Source organism: Lepisosteus platostomus, chromosome 3 (assembly GCF_059453375.1).
Source record: "Lepisosteus platostomus isolate fLepPlt1 chromosome 3, fLepPlt1.hap1, whole genome shotgun sequence".
Classification (NCBI taxonomy): domain Eukaryota; kingdom Metazoa; phylum Chordata; class Actinopteri; order Semionotiformes; family Lepisosteidae; genus Lepisosteus; species Lepisosteus platostomus.
The window spans coordinates 48151274-48168264 of NC_142613.1; the positions used below are offsets into that span (position 1 = coordinate 48151274).

The following is a 16991-nucleotide window of genomic DNA, read 5'->3' on the forward strand; positions in this document are numbered from 1 at the left end:
TGTTTATTACACTGTTTTTGTCAGTTTACTCATTCTAATTGTAACATATAGTACTGTCTAAACTCAGTGGTATTGCAGTGAAAAGAATACTGAATCTTTTCATTTACCCACATTAGTTGTTTCAGTTTAAAGCCCCAAACATGAATAAATGATGAATGCCAGGGTTGACAGTGCCAAATACATAATTTTAATATTAGGAAAAAAACATGACAGTTGTCTTAAGAGATGCCTTTGTAATGTAATCTTGCAAAGAAGCAAAGTTACACCAGCAAACCAATGCAAGCTCAGTCTTATATACTGTATATATATTCTGTCATTAATCTTCACATATTACCATTCAAGCAAGAAAACCAGAATTGTTGTATTGAAAGCAAAAAAGTTATCTGCAACAGCAGAAACCTAAAGTGATCTGATGTAAATTATACTAGAAAGAGAAAAATCAATTAAATGTGACAAAATGTCAAATCTATTCTATAGAACAGAACTATGTTTCCAAGTATCACAGCCATTGTTATTAGTAGTAAAATGTATGTACTGTACAATCAATCCCTAGTAGTTATGTGTGGTAGAAAAGAAAACTTTTGTGTGCACTGCATTGACCAGTCAGAAATCTGAGGAAGACTTTGTGCCAAAATGTGTAGTCTGCTGTTTGTTTGCACCCTTGAATGAAATAGAAATCGATCATATTATACTTTTTAGAAACTTGAAACAATGAGTACCTTGTCTTAGTGTTAAGTGTGTGACCCAGTTAGTCTGCTTGTACTTTATGAGATGAGAAGGCTAAAGTGCCAGAGAATTAAATACTGGTACACACTTTTGTTTTTTTGCTTTCATTTAAATACATAACAGCCAGCTCATTTTTTGCTCAGGTACTGCTATACTCATTTCTATTTATACTCAAGAATCACTTGAGAAATTGTACCCTCATAATATTTTTATATTTCCAGACCAAATAAATGGTTGCTTTTCATTCTCTTATACAGTATTTAACATTTCAGAAGTTGCATTGCAAGCTCGCTCATCTTTTCAGGCTGAACATGTTTCCCCATCTCTATTCTAAGATTTATTTCTTTGAATGGCCCCAGGCTCTGACAATAGTCTTTTCTCGAGGTGATTGTAATCTGATCGTGGCAAGGCCACCCTTAAAAGAGGAGCAAGCTCTCCAATTCTTTTACACCTCGATGAGAATGGCAGCTGTATAACGAATGACAGGTAAGCAAAAACTTTCTCGCTAATGCTGTGCATAAGTAAGTGCAGACTTATTTAAATTACATTGTTTCCTTCAATGGGTTTACCTTTTCATGCCAAGAAAAGTGTTTGACAAAATCCAGTGTGCATACAGAGCAGCCATACAAGTTTACATAATAATACGATACATGTTCTTGACTAACCTAAAAGATAGGTTAACAAAATTCATATCTGCAGGACAGAAAATTTTAAGTTGCCGTAACTTATAATACATTGGTTCACATGGAGAACCTATTCTCCAAGTGTGGGAAAAGGTAAAAAAATAACCACAGGACTTCAGCTTCAAAGCAGTTTAACCGTTATTGTTCAAAAGACGTTGTAATGTAATAATGTTAGAATTCAGTGGATACTGAAATTGAGAGTTCATAAACATGTATTTACAAAATCTGTTAGTAGCATGAAGCAACAGGCAAAGATTTGTGTTTTGCTATGTTTTTTCAGGAAGAAAAAAACTTGTAATTCAAGTGGTGTACTACATAATCCTTGAAAAAATATTGTGCAATACTTCTCAGTGAGACAGAAAAGAGGATAAAATCAATGTGAGGCATTTATAATATCCCCACAGAGAACTTTCTAAATAATTGTATTTATTTCATCTGTCTTTAGAAATGAAGCAGATTTGGCTCAATGTGAAACAAGTGTCTTCAGTCTCTTTCCACAGCTAAAACCCACAATATAACCTACAATCAAAATGATATAAATTATGTGAATAAAAGTTCCAGTTCTATTCATCTCCTTTGTTAGTATACAGTAGCTGTAAAACTTTAAATAAATATGTTTAGGTCATGCAATTTATATGCCTCAATTTATTTTACTCTCAATTGGAAAGTCACTGGAGTTGTGTATTCCAAATTACACATAAGGCATAACATAATGTATAGCACAATGATCATGTTGTAAAGAAATCCCTGAACTTCATATTTTAAGTTTCAAAAATGATAATTTCTTTGTACTAAACATTTTTAGTTGATCTTCCTGTATCATACATAGTAAAGTTCCAACTCTGAATAAATCAAACGTCTTCATAAATGTCAACCTTTTTTTTACTTAGGAATAAGTGAGTTTTAGGAAAACAGTGTTTCAAACAGGCTTTCAGGTTAAATATTTTCCCAAATCCTATTTTTTGGAATTTTGATAACAGATATTTTAGTTACAAACTGAGCTCTAAGTTATTCCCATACACTGTTTGAACTAAATTATTTACTGTACATCTTTACAAAAACTGGAGATCTTACTAGAAGGTTTCATAGGTGATCGATCTAGAAATAGTCGTGAAACAAATGAAAACCAATTGAAAACCAGGCAAAATAAATTAAAATTGAGTAACTGGAATAAATCCATTCGTAAAGTGAAGTTCAGTAAAAACAAGAAAGAGACTTTGACCAGGGCACTGAATCTGGGTTATGTTGCAATAACTATTGATGCTTTTTTTTCTGTGCCAAAGCACTTTCCTTGGACTTAATCAGAAAATATGAAGAAATTAATTTATGTTACAGATTAGAGGACAGCATGAAATTGATTTTGGAAAGGCGACTGCATATAGTTCATGTGTACAGTATGTACTTCTATGTATACAAGGTGAATAAGCAGAGAATAGTAGGCATTTCTTTACACAAAGGGTGGTGGGGGAATAGAACAAGTTACCATCCACATTATTGAAGCTGTTGCTCTGGCTTCTTTTAAAAGACAGATGGATGAGATCCTTGGATTATTTAGCTACTAACAACCAAACAGGCCAGAGACTAGATGGGCTGAATGGACTCCTCTTGTTATAACCTTTCTATATGTTCTTATACAGCAAATATAATACGAGTTAAATATTAATTAAATAGCTTCTGCTACAATCAGGACGCAAAACATAACATTTTATGGAAAAGAATGCAATACATGTTTGTTTATACCAAAAAAAGGGTACTATTCATTCAGAGAACATGGCTGAGTGAGCCATGCAGTACAGATATCCCGAGTTTGATTCTGAGGGCACCGGGGAAATCTCAGTTCAAGCAGGGCCTTACAGCTGGTCTAGCACTGGTGGGTTTGGGTGATTTCGAGATGGCCAGGCTCTCCTCAGCTTTCTGTGCACCAGCAGTCCCTGTGATCTGTCAGGTGCCCAAGAGAAGGACTGCTGGAGCAAGGCATTCACTCCTCATATCAATGCTAGTGGGCACTATGCAATCATCAACTGATCAAAAGCTGATGGATGGACAGGTTTTATTTTGTTGGAACACTCCCTGTCCTCAGCCCCTTCTGTGCTGCAATGAAGGTTGTAATGGTGAGACGAGTTTGACAATTGCAGAAATAAGAATAAAAATCATTGTCAAAGATTTGTTCTCAAATGAAAATCTATGCCTTATAGAAGACAATTCTCGGCATAAACAAAACTTGACAATTCTTGAAAAAAGAACACTGAAGGTGTTACGGATGATTAGATTTCTGTAGTAATGGAAATTTAAAAGGAGATCAAATTAGGAAGGGGTCCTCAGGGGCTATACAGTAGTGCCAAAGGGTTGTTTGGTTTTAGTCAAACTGTGTTTTATTCCACTTGTATAATTAAAGTGATTGTTTGTTCCTTTGATCCAATTTACTGTAGGTCTGGATGAAGGTCTGGATAAAGAAACTCATTAAAATTGCTGAGTGTTTTTTTCCTCACTTGCTGAGTCCTGGAACTCAGGAAAGAAAGTATTACTGTAGTTCTACCATTGCAGACATACGGCACAAGGTAATAGACTTTTGTTCTGAATTGCCATGATTCCAGATTGCATATACAATAACTAAAGATGAATAACTACTGATCATGCTAACGGTTTCTGTTTAGGCACCATGGCTGAGAGTGAAAACCAGATGCTGGACTATACTCTTGTTCCATACAAAAACTTTCTTCTAATATCAAATATTCATTCAGCTGAAGATCTGGATCAGCTGCAGAAATGTGAAATCAGGGATTCTGATATCTTTGTAGTTACATATCCAAAGTCAGGTAAAAACAAATTTCAGATTACTACTCAAAGATGAATGCGAGATTTTGCACACAAACAAATCTGCTCTGTGGTCCATGAACACAGGAAGTGTGTGAATGAATCAAGTAAACCCGAAGAAATAAAGATGAGAGTTCTGTTCCACTTTCAGATTGCCCAATACATGTTCCTTGTTGAATCTTCTTGTCTCCCTTCTTGTGTCCCTTCAGGGTTATCTACTATAGAATTCAGTTTTAATTTAGTGTTCTGTAGTCTCACTGGAATGTGGCAAATCCAGTTGTCAGACATCTTTTACACAATCATATTTTCTTAGAAAACTAAGGCATCAATTTACAAAATATTGTACTATAGTGGTTATCTAGTAGTTTAGAGAACACAGATACCATATTCATTTCTCAAAATGATAATTGTTCATAACCACAGTACAGTTTGACATGTCTGATATACTGTAAAAACTACATATTTTCCTCTCTCCCAGCTGAGCTGAGATGCAATTGAATTCCACCAGGATTCCTGTTTTTGATGTTTTGGTACAACTGATGTCTCTTCACAATATTTCACGTAAAGAATGCTGATACATGCCATAACTATTAAATACAGAGCAATAACAATCTCACAAATTATAAAGACTATGTTGGCTTACTCCTGTTCTAAATAATAGGGACCATATGGATGCAACAGATCCTGACTTTGATTGAAGCAGGTGGAGATCTCAGTGCAACACAAAACCAGACAACTTCTGACAGAATTCCATGGATTGAGCTGAAAGGCAAAGTGCACGATTTTGTGGCTGCTCCTTCACCTCGCATCCGGGTTTCTCATTTGCCATATAATATACTCCCAGAGGCTCTAAGGCAAAAAAAGGGGAAGGTTTGTACTTTACCCGATCTTTCGGAGGGGTTGTGGTTGTGCATGATTGTTTTGTATATAGTCTCTGTGAGAGATGTACTTGAAAAGGAACAGATATGAAATTCAAAATGTTAAGGTAAGGGATTTCAAAGCTATTCTCAATCATATTCTCAATATGTTCTTCATATTCATAGTGTGATACCCTCTGTGTTTAAATATAAGGGGTGAAAGGTCTGTACGATATTTGGTCAATCTTTTCCCACTTAAAGTTTTGCACTTTTTTTCTGCAGGTAATTTATGTAGCTAGAAACCCAAAAGATATACTGGTGTCATACTACCACTTTCATTCCTATGCAGTAATGTTGGAGACACCAAAAAACTTTGAGGATTTTTTTGATAAATTCCTGGAAGGAAGAGGTAAGTGCATTAACAGCAAATATTACATTGATTTCAGAGTTTCTGCAATGGAACCTTGCTTTGACAGTCTCTTCAGTGTTAAATTTCTATTTTACTACAGTTCTTTAACTGCAGGTTTCTATTATTTTAAACATCAGTCGATTTACCTGTTTAATGTTTTTCTTTCCTAATTCAGTGTAAGAAATAAAACTATATAATATAATTTTTTGTTTTGTATTTTTTAAACAAGTTTCTTTAAAGACACAATGCATTTAATAGGACATTCAATAAAACTAACATAATCATGTTATGATTACATTAATTTAATCTGTAAACCTTCCATGTATATTCCATCTGTAATCCTTCTGAAAGAAAGTGGTAAAGGTACATAATTACCTAGCTGCCCAATTGCAAATTGATGTTTGTTAAAGGAATCAGCATTGTCTTTAATAATGCTACCTCATTTATTGAACAGTTTTTGGCAGCTCCTGGTTTGATCAAATCAAAGAATGGTATAGCCACAAAGATGAAATGAACTTTCTTTACTTGACATATGAAGAGATGATTAAGGTAATCATTCAAACTGAGTAACATCTTTCTACAGTATGTAATAAGTAATTCAAGCTTACTTTAAAGTATAAGTCATTCAAACTTATGTAATGGTGTGTGGTTTGGTTAAAAAAAGCCTACATTGCCATACATTTGAAATTTCAAAAATAGTTATGCAGATGCATACTTTCATTTATTTATCATGCTCAATTTATAAATGTCTTTTTAAAAAAAAAAGATGTTCCCATACTGGTGGTACATCATCATCTAGGACGATTCAGATACACTGACACAAATAAAAATACTTTTTTGTTGATTAATAAAGGACTTCAATCCTTTATTAACGAGATCATTGAGGTCAGTTGAGGAGGGCAGCACAGTGGTAAGCATTGTTGTCTCACATTGCTGGAGTCCTGGGTTCAGTTCTGGACCTGGAGTGCTATCCGTGTGGAGTTTGTATGTTCCCCCTGAGTTCATGTGGGTTTCCCCTGTTTCCTCCAGTTTCCTCCCACAGTGCAAAGACATTCTGGTAGGGTAATTGGCTTCTGGGAAGCTGGCTCTGGTGTGAATGTGTGTGTGTCTGTGTATGCCCAGCAATGATCTAGTGTCCTGTCCAGGGTGTTTTCTGCCGTGCGCCTGCTGCTTGCCAGGATAGGCTTCTGCTCCCCTGCTGCCCTGAATTGGATAAATTAGTTAGAAAATGGATGGATGGAAGTCAGATGAGAACAAATTTTTAATGATGACCAGGCCAAAGGGCTGACATTTGTGTTGCACAGAAGGCAAACCAACAAGCAATACAATGTAAATAACCTAACCAGACATAGCATAACTGGATGTGATAATATTAACACAGGCTAAAATGATCTAACCATAAATAACTGAAGATACAAAGGTGGATAGTTTCGGTTTACTGATATGTCTTGTACACCAAAACAGTAGTTGCTCTTGAATCACTAAAATGAATCACTAATATTTCTCGTTCACAAGAAAGGATATATTATATATTTATTATATATTATTTATATTATAGGTGTATATATCTGCCACCTTTATGGACTGCTTTAAACAATCTCTGTGTGTTACACATACATACAGTATGTGGTGATTTTTCTTATTTTCTTTGTTCCCCTGATTCCAAGGTATAGCTGCTTCCTTAGTCGGCTAATCAGATTTTAATATTTTGACTACTCAAAAGAACAAACACACTATAAATACTACGTGGCAGATTTAGATGACCAGATGACTTTCTGAGATGTTTCTGTTTTTATTTTTCTTCTAAGGACATAAAGACCTCAGTCTTGAAAATATGCAAATTTCTGGGAAAGCAGCTTAATGACGAACAGATTAACAATGTTGTGGAGCACTCTACCTTTAAAAACATGAAAGTCAATCCAAAAGCCAACTACCAGTTAGTCTCCAATGACCTGCTGAACCAGAGAAAGGGAGCTTTTATGAGAAAAGGTATTCAAAATTAATTTAAAAAAATACAGTTTTGAGAAATGAAAAATAACATGGTAACAAATGGAAGTTCTTAACTGACATTCGGGAGGGATAAAGACAAACAAGTCAATTACATCCAGCTTTTTTATATCACAATCATTACCGATTTTTGCTATATACAGTGTACAGTATGTCCCTTGCCCACATACATTCTTGTATTGATCCCATCTCATCCTCATCTCAAACTTTGTAGCTACCCCTTGGATAACTCCTCTCACTGACTGGTAGTTGAGCCTCCTCGTCCTATGCCCAAACCAAGCAGGTTAAGCCAAAACGTATGGCGCTTAAATACTCAAATATTCACAAGGAATCTGATTGATGGCTTTCGTTACTCCCAGTGAAACTTATTTTGGTGTGTGAATCACTGATTTTTTTAACTCCAAAGTAATTTTAACCAAAATCGATACGTGGTTCAATTTCTGACTTTTAATTTTTAATGATGGGATAAAAACATATTCCAGTCAATGTTCTTACTGCTCATGAGGTTTTAGTTAAAGAATTTTGAAGTCTTTAACAGCATGATACTGGAAAAGATTAAATGTAAAACCTGTAGTTCCTGTAGTTTGGAGAAACTGACACACTCTCATCTCAGTGCTCATCCAACACCTGATAAACAAAGAGTGACACCCAAGAACTGGATGCAACAGAGAAGGTTTATTGAGTAGTTAGAATAGTGAAGTCTGGCATTACCCACTTGCTGTAGCTGAGGGTCAACCTTCTGGCCTTCAGACAAGGAGAGCAGGACCCCCATGATAAGTGAGAAGTTAAACCAAGAAGCAGCTGCTAACGTGCAGGTAGGATGGAGGGATGTAGCAGGTGAAATGCAAGAAGAAGAGGTTATTGGGTACTTTATATATATAACTTTGAGAAGTAATGTTGGGAATGATTATGATTTTGAAGAGCTAGGGAGGATGGCTTGGCCGTCGTCAGCCCTCCCGAACTTCAGTTAAGAACTTCAGTCCACTTGGCCCCCAAGCTACCATCCTCCAAGCCAGTAGTGCAGAACTTGTAAGCAGTCGTGCCTACATTACCTTACAATAAACATTACATTTGTTTGTCATCTAATAGTAAACCAGGTCAGATGCAGGATGGTCTCAAAATCTCAAAAGATTGTGCTTTTCTGATTAGTAATAATCTGATTAGATTATTGTGTGATTCTTGTACAGTTTGTTTATTGTTTTCTGTTTGTTTTTTTTTTAATCAGGGACCATTGGAGACTGGAAGAACTACTTTACAGTTGCTCAGAATGAAAAATTTGACAAAATATTCCAGGAGAAAATGAAAGATTTTCCCCTGACGTTTGTGTGGGATATCTGTGACTAAATCATCACAGGCTAAAATAAGAAGCACAGAAGAAAAAAAATGTTACAATACAAACTGTAGTCACCTGTACCTGGGCTGTTTCTTTTGATATGCACTCCTATTCACTCCTCAGGTTATGTATATTATTTTAATGACTTTGTAATGGCACATATACATGTTTTGAAAAAAAAATTTAAACTTCACTATAAATATATAAATACTATGCTATTTTGTTTTTGTTTCAAACATTTTTATACCAATTCTGTTTAGCAAAACTTACTGACTAGGCTTTTGTGAATGTTACAGTACTACAGAATTCCCACCACAATTAAAATATCTTATATTCCATCATTGAATTGTAAAGCAGTAGTTTGGTCTCAGAAGTTTTAATTCACTGAAATTGCAAATAAATCTTTTGGTTTTCTCCTTTTCTCCTTCATCAACGTTCTACCAAAAAATGGAACAGATTCACCATATTGCAACTGTGTTACTGAGATGGAATGCCTATACTGTATGAACATAACACTTTCTTTTCATTATTATTGAGATGTAATGTTTGCAATTAACCTACTGTATGTGAGTCCATCAATTTACTCAATTGTAATTAACAGATTTTTTAAATGAAAGCTAATTATTCACATTATTCATTAAACACCTCTGTCTTTTCTTTCCTTAATTATACACAAATTTTTATTGTAGTCATTTTAATTTTGGGTAGAAAATAAAATATATAACATGTAACATTGAAAGGCTTCTTTCAAAATCTCTCTTAATGGTTTTACTGTTGTACAGTAATATCTTTGTGTAAAAAGCAAATACAATTCCATTGTGGTTAACATGGTTATTTTTCACAACATTTTGAGTTAGAAAACATAAAATAACTGTAATTATTATATATAAGTACATAGAAAAAAAATATCTAAAATTGTTAGAATTTCCAAAAATATGGTCTTTTGGGGGGTAAAGTGCAGCACCCCTCTACCCAGCAGTTTGGGTGGAAAAGTGAGAGATTAGTTGCCCTTTTGAATTAAGAGGAATTTTAGGAAAGCCTAAAAAAGAAAAGCCTAAGAAAGGACATTGAAGTTAACACCTTTATTCTTTTGAAAAGTCCCAAGTAGTCAGGACCTCACTTTAATATCTCATGCTATAGGGTTAGCACCTCTAATAGCACCGGGTCCCCTGTCACCATTCTGGAGCGCTGGTTGGGAGATTGAGGTCCAGAGGAAAGAGTGCCTACTAGTACACCCACTGCAAGTCGTGTTTTCATGCATATCTGAATAACTGATTCAATTCAAGCTTTATTGTCCCCTAGGGGAAATTTGTTTTACAGCACAGTCAAACACAACACAATGACAAATAAACATCATCAAAAGGGAAGAGAATACAGTAGTGTTACAGGAGAAAAGCAACAATAGGTGGTTACTTTGCATTGTTTAAGAGTGTAATTGCAGTGGGAATGATCTGTGCACAAATCAACCAGTCACTCTACACAGAAAACACTGAAATGTTCCCCCAATTATTGTTGAGGGAATTTGTTTGCTTTAAAACTTTGCAAGAAATCTGTTCAAGCTCAAATACACATGGTTAGTGTTGAGCGATGTGACATAAGTCAAATAATAATAATGATGATAATGGTAACAGTTGCAGACCCTCTGCTGGGTGTGGGCAGTGACTTCAGGTGGTGTGGTGCTGCACACAAGAAGACCTGTATCAGCAGATGTCCAGCACTTGATCTGACAGTACACAAGCAATCAGCCCTTACGATAACCTGCAGCTATTCAGTGTCTTGTGAGTGAAGTGAGTAGGAGAACCTTAGAGTCTCTTCTACTTTTGACAGGAAGCCAGTGTACTGTACATTTCATGGGAGGTGTATAATAAGGCAGAGTAGATTCAGTTTCCTCATGAAGCCTCAGAATGCTGAAACCTCTTTAGCACCTTAAAAGATGCCCCAACAAGTTAAATTACAATTAAAAATGTCAGCTGATTGTCGACATCGGAGCCTAATAATGTAATAGTGAAGCATCACAATATATAACAGATTTCCACCAGAAAAAAAAATTAAGATTTTATATTTGATCTCCTATAATGTACAACATTTTCAGTCTTAAATCCCTGTGAAATAAAATAAAACCTTATTTGTAACCTGTGTAACCAACCTGATCAACTGGTTATATACATGTCTATCATCTTCAACTTCATGTGTCTCATGATGTCTTCATGGTTTTGTTATCTGGTCTTGTGAAGGTGTTGATGGGTTTCTAGGATGTAGTACTAGCCTGCTTCCCAAACATTGTGGTGCTGCAAATTGCGAGGGCAATGGAGCACAACCTAAACCTTGGTTATGGAGTGACTTGTGTTTGTCTTCTGATTTTCATACTGATTTTGGTCTCAATCAAGATAATTTACCCTTAATTATTGAGACTCCAAACAAATTGAATGGGTTCCCCTCTAGTCTTCTTCTGTCAAGAACAGATTAAAAGAGTTTAGGTTTTTTTTTACCTATGTGGAATGTGGAATAAGCAAATTGACGAGAGAATGGATAGATCTCTGCTATATTTCTTTGATAAATCATACCTACATTAGGGTTTTTCTGAAAACAAAGGATGAGTGCAGAGATTTACAATGGTTTTAAAAGGGTCTTATCCAGCATTCAATTACAATAACAAGAATCTGTTAGCCTCAGTGACTAGGAGAACAGAATCACAAAAAACAGAAAACACAGAGAAACAGTATTACAATAACAGTTCAGATCCACTGGACTACAGGTCTGCCCACAGTATGCACATCCACTGTCCTCTAGACAGCATATACTGTAAGAGCCTGGAACAAGGTGTTCTGTTGCAGCATAATGCTATAGATTTTTTTTGCAGTCATGCCAGTTACAAAAAGTGTTTGCTTTTCTGAGTGTAAAATTATAATTAAACTATAATTAAATTATAATTTAAATATAATTTAATTCTAAGTGTTACCTTTTACTAGTATCTATCCCTTCTAATGCCTTTTCAAAATAAGAGATTCACAACACACATACAAATTTACACAAATTCTATTAGAACTGTACACGCTGAACAATATTAGACAGAAAATGCAATAAATACACTCTCTCTGTTGTATCTCCTTGTTCTCTGGCTAGGATTTGTATTACCCAGTTTGTTATAGACCTTTAGACATTCTCACAGAATCCTCAGGCCTCATCCTTCTTTCTGATGTCTGCATCAAGTCTTAAACAATCTTTCCATAATATTGGAGCTGGCAGTCCAAGCAGTCCAGTGGCTTTTGCAAAGTTCAGAACTATGTTGGAAAACTTGCCAGAATTAGCAAGGAAAATGATACAGCCAGGTTTCTTTTTTCTACGGGAGCAAGTCAGTTTTCTGCTAATCCAGAATTCTGCAGGTCACAATGTCAATTATCAAGCCATAAAGTAACTAATGTCACAGAAATGCTGAGAACATAAAATTCCATTATGTGTGATACTGTACTGCAAAATACCAAGATCAATCAAAATAAGCTAAAAAGAGTGGTTAGCAGAGAGAAAAGATTTTACAGGGCAAAGGAGGACAGCTTCTTCATACAGTATATAGGATGCTTCCTGCCTGAGATAGAGGTGTGTGTCTATTGTCTTAAACGTCAGACATATGGACTTTCCCCCAATGTAACAGTAAATAATAGTAATATAAGTAATAATATTGTAACGCAACGGGGGCTCAGGCGGGCGCCCTTGCCGCATCTGGTCGGCCCCTGCACCGTCCGGGGTTCGAACCCGGGACTTCCGCGTCTTTCTGCAGCGACCCAGCCCCGTGAGCTAAAGAGAGATCTCGCTACAGCCCAGTAGCTGTAGTCCTGCTATCACAGGGAAGGGCGGTGACGTCACCCGCTCTGGTACGCCGGCTCTTACACACAGTGCTTGTCGGCCGTAAGCGTTACAATATCTTACAATGACAATGACAGACAATGCAATGTATGAGTGAGCAAAACAAAAAGATAATACAAAGACATGAAGCAACCAAATAAATAATACATACACTAGGTTTGGCACTGTGGCATTGTGGTTAGTTCTGCCTTACACCTCATCAATCTTTCCTGTCAAAATGCCTGCACCCTATTCTCAGAATTGTGAACACTTTTACTAGGTGAAAACCTTTGTTTATTATTCGCGATTCACCTTTATTTGTGGTTAAGTGGTATGTACCGACCAACTTCTTATATAAAGAGTGGAGTAAGTATTCAACACATTGTTTACCAATAGTTAACATTACAAAGCTTTCAATAACTGTTAATAGGTGAGCCTATCTAATTCCATGTGCTTGTAGATGTGTTCTTCATTTCCATGCACAAAGCACTAATTGTCATTTACTACTGTTAGATTGATAGTTATCTGATAGATTGAGTTCTTGGGAACTCTCATGAGTTATTATTTTGATGTCCTTATCACACAGGCCAGTAGGTAAAGGTTATTGCCCTTATTGCTTACACTAAATGTATTTTGTTATCTAGTCTTTCTCTTTTCCTTCACTTTCAAATCCACAGTACATTCTGTACATTTTGTTCCCTTTAGGAATGTCAAAGCTGCAAATTGTATTTTCTTGTCCATCCAGTTATATTCAAATGACAAAGATAAACTGTAATACCAGAAGTCTGTGTCAGGTACTTCAAAAATGCAGATGTGATATGCATCTATGCTTAATCTGACAGATTCAGACATGTTCCTACGCATTCTAAACCCGGTATCTTTGTAAATGTGAGAATAAAATGTTGTCCATCCACACACCCCCATTGAAACTTTCTGTCAGAAAATGAGATGCTTATCAAAAAGATGCCTCAAAGTGTTTCTTTTTTTAATTACGAACTGACAGTTTTCAACTGTGGTTACTTGTATAAAAGGGCATTATTTTGAAATGTACAAATCAGATGTTTCACTTGATATTATCAATATCTATTCAGCAGTGAAAACACTTTATTAAGTTTTAAACATAATCCCCTTTCCTTTTTCAATCCCTTTTCAACATGAAAACACTTTTTGTGACAAGTGAAGTAAAGTACTTTCAAATATATTTTTAAAAAATTAGTTGTTGTGACTGTTATTGTAGTTTATTGCAATGTATTAAATGACTTTTGAATACTTTAAGCCAGGTGTAGAACTTCAATTTCTTTTTTTTTTCAACAAATGATTATTGGATTTAGATTTAGACAACTTAAAAAAAAAGATCTGTTATGTTTCTTACTACTAGACACTTAACAACAGGCTGGAGAGGCAGTTCCAATCTCACCTTATTTTTATAGGTATATCTAGTGATTCACAATGAAATCACAATCGAGATATGTTTTAGAAGTATTGTTCCCTGGGATACCAAAATACTAAGTTTGTGGTTTCATAAAATTGCCAGGAACAAAGTGAAAATAAAATTGCAAAGTAAGTTCTTTACCAATTTGTATAAACAAACAAAAAACAAAAATGACATGTTCTTAATGCAAGATTGGCAAATGATCTGGCAATGCCCTGCTTGAATAATGAAGATCACCTGGTTGCTCCTGGTATGACTGTAGGTGGATGTACTGTACATGCCCAGAAATGTTCTGTATTAATAATCAGGTGTCTAGTTCAGAAAACCACGGAACCAGTTCTGTACAATAGTGAACAGAAAACCAATTCTGTTAGAAATTGGAGAAGGTCACCAGACCAGTACAGGATTGTCATAATCTTGTGTTCAATTCGATCAATCTTCGATCTTTCAGACTGCAGGGGCTGCAGCGTAATGAATTCCAAGGAGAATGCTTTTAACCATAAGCCATTGGAACTATCATGACAGAAAATAGTTTTAAATAAACATTTCAAAACATTTCCAAAATAATCACAAGTGACTGAGTTAAAGATTAGATGCTCATGCTTATGAAAAAAGTGGAATGCCCTACCATAACCAGCTATATATTTATATTTATGCATATTAATAACTTAAAATTGTTCATTACATTTAATAATGCATTTTTATTTTCATGTACCAAGATTACCCTTTAGTAACATTACTCCATGTTAATACTCCATTCCAATCCAAAGTGGATTTAAAAAAGTACTTTTTTATTGGCGAATGTTAATGTTCTTTCTAACATCTAATACACCACAAGTCCCACTGATCTATTGTCTTTGGCCAGCAAAACACAGAGCTAATCTACACTATGGTACAGCAAAGCCACAGTCACATTATCGTGTCAGTGGGTTCTACAATGCATTTTGAAAAGCTGTATTTGTAAAAACTAATATTCTGTATGCCTTTTTTATTGCTTCCCAATAATGTCTGGATGAAAATGATGTGCATATTATTACAAATGGAACGTTAAGAAACTGGTGAAAATCAGGAACTGACTGAGCGGTTTAGTCAATAAGTGAAATTATTCATAAACCCCAGGTACGTGATTTCTATCCATATACAGTACCTGAGCGCCTGGTATAACTAGAGGCACGTTCTTTATCCTCTGGCACAGCTTTGTTAGAAGAGTAATAATCCAAGCACACTTGGTTGAAACAAATATTTATTACAATGATAAAACACACAAACAACACTACACATAAAAACACAAAGCTACATTATTTACAGTATTTACAGACAATGGGTTTCAGAGGCCTAACATTCTGCTCACCCAGAAATCCCCAGACTGCTACTAAGCACTGAACTCTTAATATGCCTACAGAGGCCACGTGAGAGATGAGCTGCCTACTAACTAAATACAAAGCAACTTGCAGTTAAATCTCTCTCTGCATCCTGGATGCCACAAAATAAATGGGAGCCTATATCCATATCCATAAAATGCATCCTAATCAGGAAAGATGTTTCTAACTGAGGCATCTTTTACGCAGGAAACCCAAGTTCCCCAAACACACAGAATAGCATGCTCTAATAAGGTTCAAATATTTAGCTCCAATCAGGTTTGGTTGATCTCGCCTGGCACAAGCTTCAAGTCCCTACTCCTCTGGACTCCTCTTTATTCTCCCTTCTCTCCTTGTTTCTTCCTTCTTCCTCCCCTTTTTTCCCTTCATGTCATCTTATATACTGTAGTCTGTTACTTTCCTGCTTCTTGGAAATCATTGATCTACAACTTTCCTAGGTATACTAAAGTAACTTTACCATTCTTTCTGTTCAAGGGACCCCCCAGACATCAGCAAACATCCTCTCTCCTTTGAAGTTAGACATTTTAACTCTTCCAGTGTCACAAACTTTATCTAAAATCTAAGAGACACTTCTCAATCACCCAAAGCTGTAACAAGATTACACTTTCGAACTGTATTCTCTTCAATGTCTGTATATTAATACACATTTAATATACTAAACACAGTTTATAAATTTGCTAGTTGTATGCTAGTCTGACTGTAGTATAAGTCTTTAACAGCTTCTACAGTGTTTACTAATATTCTTAATTCAGTATCATCTTCTAACTTGACCAATTTACTATTTACAACTGTGTAGTCAGGCAATTGTTATTACTGTTATTCTGGGAACAGTTTGGCTGGATGTGGCATATGTATAGGACCATATATGGGTTATTATATGGGTTACCTGTAACTGTACCAACTGCTTGGGTATATTCCTGGCTGAAAGCTTTACAAATTGAGGGTTGTGATTGTTTATTTTACTTATTGACTAATCCACTTGGTTATTCCCTGGTATTCTCTCATTTCGTAACCTCCATTTGTAACACTCTCTAATAGTCATAAATAACCCAAAAAAATAAGAAAAACATTACTGTCACGCCCCGCACTCTCCCTCACAAACGCCCTTGCATTCCCAAACCCACTGTTTCACAATCTCATTACTAATTTAACCCATCACATTCTCACATGCACTATATTCCACAAATTCTGTGTGTGTGTGTGTGTGTGTGTGTCTGCGCGTCCCCCAAGCCTTTTTGATTGATCTTCTGGTACCAAATCTTTGCTCCTGCCTTTTGACCACGCCTTTTGGATTTCTCTTGTTGCTGGACTCATTGCCTCCCTAATTGACCTAGCCCCAGGATTTCGTCTTTTAGATTGTCCCTGTGCTCCTCCGCATTCTGCGGGATTCACGGTTACGCATAAGGATCCTCCTAGTCTACTAGTTGGTTCCCGGAGAATTACAAGATTCACTGTAGCTCTGGGAGTTAAGACAATCCTGGCCTACAAACCCCAGCGCTACACCCAGCAGT

General features: G+C 35.8%; 1 protein-coding gene across 2 annotated transcripts; it reads left to right on the forward strand.

Annotated features, from left to right (window-relative positions):
• Positions 1-1064: 1064 nt before the first annotated feature.
• Positions 1065-9568, forward strand: LOC148674993 (amine sulfotransferase-like). 2 transcript variants are annotated; one of them, XM_088625847.1, is made up of 8 exons: positions 1065-1212; positions 3839-3967; positions 4064-4225; positions 4885-5093; positions 5363-5489; positions 5944-6038; positions 7298-7478; positions 8722-9568. In XM_088625847.1, exons 3-8 carry the CDS (start codon positions 4069-4071, stop codon positions 8838-8840), a joined length of 888 nt encoding a protein of 295 aa, XP_088481973.1. In that variant the 5' UTR covers positions 1065-1212; positions 3839-3967; positions 4064-4068; the 3' UTR covers positions 8841-9568. The 2 variants fall into 2 exon arrangements, with proteins under 2 accessions (XP_088481973.1, XP_088481974.1); XM_088625848.1 differs by lacking the exons at positions 1065-1212; positions 3839-3967 and adding an exon at positions 4702-4784 and having other exon boundaries at positions 4085-4225.
• Positions 9569-16991: the final 7423 nt, after the last annotated feature.